The sequence below is a fragment of the Belonocnema kinseyi genome, chromosome 9 (assembly GCF_010883055.1).
Source record: "Belonocnema kinseyi isolate 2016_QV_RU_SX_M_011 chromosome 9, B_treatae_v1, whole genome shotgun sequence".
In the NCBI taxonomy this organism is placed as follows: Eukaryota; Metazoa; Arthropoda; class Insecta; order Hymenoptera; family Cynipidae; genus Belonocnema; species Belonocnema kinseyi.
The window spans coordinates 28,411,182-28,418,498 of NC_046665.1; the positions used below are offsets into that span (position 1 = coordinate 28,411,182).

The window sequence follows — 7,317 nt, forward strand, 5'->3', positions numbered from 1 at the left end:
AAAGTTGTTTCTTAAAATTTAAATAATTTTATGAAAAATGAATAAAAACAAAATAATGGTCGCGTTTAGACCATATAACCTACTTTCTAATGGACTTGAATTCTCTTGCTTACTATAGTTATTACCTGTGAATAGTGGTGACAAAGAAAGATTTACTACTGCGGAAATTTTCTAGCATATCGAAAATTTTCTGGATGCGGCGATTCAAATTAGCTGTCCCTGTCAATGTAAAAGGGTTCTACTGAATTTAGATGAGAGAAACTGATTAAAGGGATCAACAGTTATGGAGAATTGAATTTCATTTGGAAAGTTAATTCCACTGTGATTTTCACTAATATAGCTAGCCTCGATTAAGTTTACCCCAAAACTGTTTGCACATGCTGTTTTACTATGGTGCTCGCTTCTGGAATGTTTTACTGTTATTAGAAGCTTTGAAAAATAAAAATCATTAAAGAGGATTTTTTCTTCATAAAAACTGGAAAAGTATAGAAGTAACATTAAAAAAGGATAAATTGTAGTCGCTTATATAAAAGAGGAAGAAATGCTATTCCTTGTTCTTAATTTTATACAGCCTGCGCTTTTCAATCCAAAATTACTTTCCACCAAAATTTAGCGAGTGGAAGGTGATACCAATGGAGATAATCGAAGATGTGATCATCTGATCGCGTTAACACTTGATAAATTGATTGTGAGTAGCGATTGGACCAACTGAAGCAATAATTGATCATATATAAATAATAAATAAAAATAAATTACAAAAATTTCCGTTAATTTATGGCGATCTAAATTTTCAAAAAATTTTCATAATGCCTATTTTTATTATCTATTAAATAAAATAATTCCTTAATTTGTTACCAAAAATATCTTGCGCAACAGGTGCAGACAATAAACAGTTATAAGTCATATTAAGTTTTCAGCATACGTCATCAGCTTGTCTTTGGCTCATTCAGCAAACCTTACACTCGTTTGGAACTATACTATTTGTTAAGCTTGGTAAAGATGTAAAAAATATATTTCATGTCATTTATAATGCTAATAAGATGACAATAATTCCTGAAAATAGAATCAAGAATCCAACGACCAAATTTGGACAACCACCACAAAATGTTCCCACTGCAATCTGAATAAAACAAAAAAGGAAAATCCTCCTCTCTGTTCCCCCTAAAAAAGAAGAAAAAAAAATAAAATTATTCCTTTCCAATCTGGACAAAAAATAAAAAGTCTAGATTGGAAAGGAATAAATTTCTTTTTTTTTCTTCTTCTTTTTTAGGGGGAACAAAGAGGAGGATTTTCCTTTTTTGTTTTATTCAGATTGAAGTGGGAACATTTTGTTGTGGTTGTCCAAATTTGATCGTTGGATTCTTGATTCTATTTTCAGGAATTATTGTCATCTTATTAGTATTATAAATCACACGGAATATATTTTTTACATCTTTACCAAGCTTAACAAATAGTATAGTAGGCAGTTTCAAACGAGTGTAAGGTTTGCTGAATAAGCCAAAGATAAGCTGATGACGTATGCTGATTACTTAATATGAGTTATAACTGTTTATTTTCTGCACCTGTTACATAAGATATTTTTGGTAACAAATTAAGGAATTATTTTATTTAATAGATAATAAAAATAGGCATAATGAAGATTTTTTGAAAATTTAGATCGCTATAAATTAACGGAAATTTGTGCAATTTATTTTTATTTATTATGTATTTATAATAAATTATTGCTTCAGTTAGTCCAATCACTACTCGCAAATTAATTTATCAAGTGTCAACGAGATCAGCTGATCACTTCTTCGATTATCTCCATTGGTATCACTTTCCGCTCGCTAACTTTTGGTGGAAAGTAATTTTGGATCGAAAAGCGCAGGCGAAGCAGTTAGAAAAGTGATCTTGCTTGAAGTGTGCAACCGCAGCATTTATAAAATTTATGGTTATAACTCCTTTTTTTATTGTTTCGGAATTAGCCACTTCGCGCATGATACATATTCCTCTATAAGAATGGAATATTCCTTGTTTGTGTCACACATTTTTTAAAAATATGATGCAGGACTAGAATCTGCACGCCTCCATCTATTTCCCTGTTGAAAAGTTTCGGTCGCTTTGGGTAGGATGTACCAGTGCACTGGCGCAAATTATGAGAAGCTCTCCCATTCATCAATCGCTTGTGTACGTGGCATCAATAACGATAGACTTTGCTCGGTTTGGGGAAAATGTGGCCCCTAAAATTTGGTCACTAGCAAATCCATAAAGACTTAGAGAGTCTATGTAGGACTTCTTTAAAAAAACGCCAACAAACATTGTGCGTCTGCTTTTTTTGTGTGGATAAATTAGTGAATAATGAACTTAAGGCCAATGGCACATTTAATATAAGACTAAACTTACACTTTGCTGCCCAAATTTTTCCGTCTTTCAGCGCTCTCAGAAACTTTTCCATGTCTCTCTTACAATCCTCCTGCAGATTCCCGGGCACTTTACGCCACCTTAGAGGGTCGTAAATGTCTACAAGCCATTGAATACTATTTGCGGTTTTCTGTAGTTTCTCTATCATGAAATCAACATCTAAATCTTTGGGTTTTTCTGTGCTTGTAATAGTAGCTATTTTTAAAGGCTTTTTCCAGTCTAACTCTGGATTATTTCTACCGAATGGTACCAACAGTTCTTTATCATTTCCTCTATACTCATAATCTGTAACATAACTTCCTTTTGGCTCCACGTGAGCTAAAATAACTTGTTTATCCTTGTTTGCAGTTTCATTAAAACTTAATTCATTTTCCGTCATTTGTGATACTTTTTTCAGTCTGTTATTAATTTGCTGTATGTTGGATTCATTTCTGGTAAACACAAAATCAATCATGCACCATATGGCCAAGAGAAAAATCACTTGTTTGCCCATTTTTGCAAAGAAGAACATTTCTTTTTGATTAATTTTATAATAATACTTTCTCTAAAATTCTTATTGTGTAATAAACTACAGTAGACAATTGAAAATCAATTTGGATTGCTATTTTCTACATTCACCACCGAAACATCCATCAACAGCAGCCTCATTTTCACGAGGATTCACCACGCTTTCACGCACTGATTTTACGAATCCGGAGATACTTGCGGACGGCCTTGTGGATTGTGAAGAACTCCAGGCACCCTCAAGAGATAGCACGTGTTGCTCACACTTCTCCCCGTCAACTTCCAGCGAGTTTTACGATCCGATGGATACCGTTACTTTCTGCAAGTTGCACTCGCTTCACCAATTTACTTTCGTTTACTCTCCTTCAAATCAAGATCCGTAGTGACTTGGTTTCCTTTTGCTGTTCATACTGAACCGCATTAGCGAGTGGAAAAAAATCGCCTTCAAGTGTTTTAAAGACTAGTTTCTTCACGCCATTAAAATGCAAAAGAATTATATTTCTAACTTAAAATCATTGTCTCATGCATTTTAAAGGAAGCTTGTAGAACTGCAAATTGTAAACTGATGAAGAGCAGTGCAGATCAGAAGCGTACATTTGTTAGATAATGTTGTTTAATTTGTTGATTTATGCGTTTTAAGGAACTTTCTTCGCCGGTTATCTCCATCTCGTTATCACAAAAATCGAATTTTCACTGGAATCGATTTGATTCACGGGTCGTGGAGAGACGGTAGCCACACATGCAAGGCTAAGTATCACGCACTGAATGGAATGAATCGACATGCGGCTACATCGAGACACAGAAGTCCCCTTTCTCCAGCATGGGTATTTCCTTCTCGGGTCGATGATAACTGTCGTGAGCTTACGAGTTTCGTTTTGCTATGGCCCCACCTCCTGAGCTGGTGCAACTTGAAAAATGAAAGTCGAAAATTACACATCGGATGGTTACTTCTTTCTGAAAAAGTGAATTTAGAGTGCATGAGTCTTATTCAAGTTTTAAGTTATATATCTTATTCAAGCTTTTTTGTTTGACACCAAAGCTGATATTTTTTCTAGAGGATCAAAGTTAAGTCCAAAATTTGATCTTTTTGTTAATCTATTTATAAACTAAGTTCGCATACAAAATTACATCGTCAAATTGCGCTTTCCCTCATATTTAAGTTTAAATTCACTGACATGCACTTTTCCATTTCTATCCTTAAATCCGGGATGTAACGATTCTACATAAGTAAATCCAGTATTTTCGATAAATAAAACTAAAACGGAAAGCCCTACTAAAAAATGGATAAAATAAAATTTGTAGGACTTTTTAAAAATTATAATTCTTTTTTGAGATTATTGCCCGTATTTTTAATCGTTCGGATCGAAATGTAAATGTTCAATTTATCCCTGTATTCTGTAAAATCAAATTAAATTGGGCACAACTATAACAATTGTTACAATAAATTATTTAGGAATTTTAAAAACTTATAATTCCTTTTTCAGATTTTGCACGTATTTTGAATCATGTGAATCAAAATTTGAATGATTTATTTTTCTACAGCAATTTTTATAAATAAAACTAAAATGACAAGCCCTACAAAAATGGATAAAATTAAATTTTGTAGTCACTTTTGAAAAATTATAATTCCCTTTTTGAGATTGGTTCATGTATTTTAAATCTTTTCGCACGAAATTTAAATTTTCTATTTTTCCCCTGTATTTTTGTAAAATTAAATTAAATTGGAAAGTCCTATAACAATTGTTAAAATTTTTTCTCAGGACTTTTCAAAAGTTATAATTCCTTTTTGAGATGGATCCGCGTAGTTTGAATCACATGGTAAAAAATTGGAATTTTAAAATTTTCTACAGTATTTTCGTAAAATTAAACATGTTCAAGTCCTATACAAAAACTGTTAAAATAAATTGTTTTAGGACTTTTCATAATTTATGATTCCTTTTTGAGATGTTTTCCCGTATATTTAATCGTTTAGTTCGAAATTAAAATTGTCTATTTTTCCACTGTATGTTCGTAAAATTAAACTAAATTGCCAAGTCCTATAAAAAGATGTTGAAATAAAATTACTCAGAAGTTTTCATAATTTATTATTCCTCTTCGAGATCTTTTCCTGTATTTTGAACCATTTGGATAGAAATTTGAATTTTTAATTCTCAACGGTATTTTTGTAAACTTAAACTAAATGCTCAAGCCCTACCAAAAAATGGATAAAATAACATTTTTTAGGACTTTTTAAAAATTTTAATTCCTTTTTTTCATATTTGTATTTTTGATAAATAAAACTGAAATGAAGAGACCTAAAAAAATTATAAAATAAAATTTTGTAGGGCATTTAAAAAATTATAATTCCTTTTTTGTAATTTTTCCTGTATTTTGAATCGTTCGCTTCGAAATTTTAATTTTATAATTTTCCACTGTATTTTTATAAAATGAAACTAGGTTGTCAAGTCCTATACAAAAATTTTAAAATAAAGTTTTTTAGGTCTTTTCAAAATTTATAATTCCTTCTTTAAATTTTTAGATGTATTTTGAATCGTATTTGTAATACAGTTTTGGTATCACTTTTCATAATTTATGATTCCTTTTTGAGATATTTTCCTGTATTTTGAATCGTTTAAACTTTCTATTTTTCCACTGTATTGTCGAAAAATTAAACGAAATTGCCAAGTCCTATACAAAATTGTTAAGCGAAAAATTGTTATGACTTTTCAAACATTTTAATTCCTTTATTTTCAGATTTGTACCTGTATCTTGAACCCCTATGATCGAAATTTGAATTTTCTATTTTTCCACTGCATTTTTGAAAGATTAAACTAAATTGTCAAGTCCTATACAAAAATGATTAAAATAACATGTTTTAGGACTTTTTAAAAGTTACAATTCCTTTTTGAGATTTTTCTACGTATTTTAAATCATTTGGATCGAAATTTGAATTTTCTATTTTTCTGTAGCATTTTTGATAAATAAAACTAAAACGAAGAGCCCCACAAAAAAATGGATAAAATAAAATTTTCTAGGACATTTGAAAAATTATAATTCCTTTTTTAAGATTTTTTCCTGTATTTTGAATCGTTTGCTTCAAAATTTGAATTCTAGAATTTTCCACTGTATTCTCGTAAAATTAAACTGGATTGTTAAGTCAAATACAATTTTTTTGTCACTTTTCATAAGTTATGATTCCTTTGCGAGCTATTTTCCTGTTTTTTGACTTTTTTAAATTTTCTATTTTTCCACTATATTTTCGAAAAATTAAACTACACTGTCAAGTTCTATAAAAAATGGTTACAATACATTTTTTTATGACTTACCAAAATTTTTTATTCCGTTCTTTTCGCAGTTTTACCTGTATTCTAAGTCGCTTTAATCAAAATTTTAATTTTCTATCTTTCCACTTTATTTTTGAAAATATTAAACTAGATTTTCAAGTCCTATACAAAAAATTTTTAAATGACAGGTTTTAGGACTTTTTATAAGTTACAATTCCTTTTTGAGATTTTTCTACGTATTTTGAATCATTTGGATCAAAACTTAGATTTTCTATTGTTCTACAGTATTTTTGATAAATAAAACTAAAATGACAAGCCCTACATAAAAATGGATAAAATAACATTTTGTAGGATATTTAAAAAATTATCATTTCTTTTTGAGACATTTTCCTGTATTTTGACTCGTTTAGATGTTCTATCTTTCCAATGTGTTTTTAAAAATTAAACTAAATTGTCAAGTCCTATACAAAATTGGTTAACTAAAAACTCTTAGGACTTCCAAATTGTAATTACTTTTTTCAAATTTGTACCTATATTTGTAATTGCTTTGATCGAAATTTGAATTTTCTATTTTTCCACTGCATTTTTGAAAGATTAAACTAAATTGTCAAGTCCTATACAAAAATTGTTAAAATAACATGTTTTAGGACTTTTTAAAAGTTACAATTCCTTTTTGAATTTTTTTGCGTATTTTGAATCAGTTGGATCGAAGTTTGAATTTTCTATATTTCTACAATATTCTTGTTAAATAAAAAGAAATAAAAAGCCTTACAAAAAATGGATGAAATAAAATTTTGTAGGACATTTGAAAAATTATAATCCCTTTTCTTAGATTTTTCCCTGTATTTTTAATCGCTTGAAAGGAAATTTGAATTTTATATTTTTTCACTATATTTCTGTAAAACGAAACTCCTTTGTATCAGTTTCGTAATAATTCCAAAAGAGCCCGGTATTGTATCCAGAGAATAGGGAAAAGCCAAATAGAAAATTTTAGAGCTTGAATATTTGCCCTTTCTTTAAATTGTGTTTCATTATGCGGATAATAGGAAACTCGGAAATCTACTTAAAAATAAGTCATTCATATCAATTTATTATAATTTTGGGATAAAAAAGAAACTTTAAATCTAAAAACTACAAATTACCCTTTGAT

General features: G+C 29.6%; 1 protein-coding gene across 4 annotated transcripts in view; it reads right to left on the reverse strand.

Moving 5' to 3' along the window:
* LOC117179461 (nose resistant to fluoxetine protein 6-like) overlaps positions 1 to 3,684 on the reverse strand; it is an 824,251-nt gene extending 820,567 nt beyond the window's left edge. For 3 of the 4 annotated variants that reach the window (XM_033371296.1, XM_033371297.1, XM_033371295.1), the window contains exon 1: positions 2,383 to 3,684. In XM_033371296.1, the coding sequence (XP_033227187.1) occupies positions 2,383 to 2,911 (529 nt within the window). In that variant the 5' untranslated portion in view covers positions 2,912 to 3,684. The remainder of the gene's footprint in view (positions 1 to 2,382) is intronic. The other variant, XM_033371298.1, reaches the window with a different exon arrangement.
* Between the last annotated feature and the right edge of the window lie 3,633 nt (positions 3,685 to 7,317).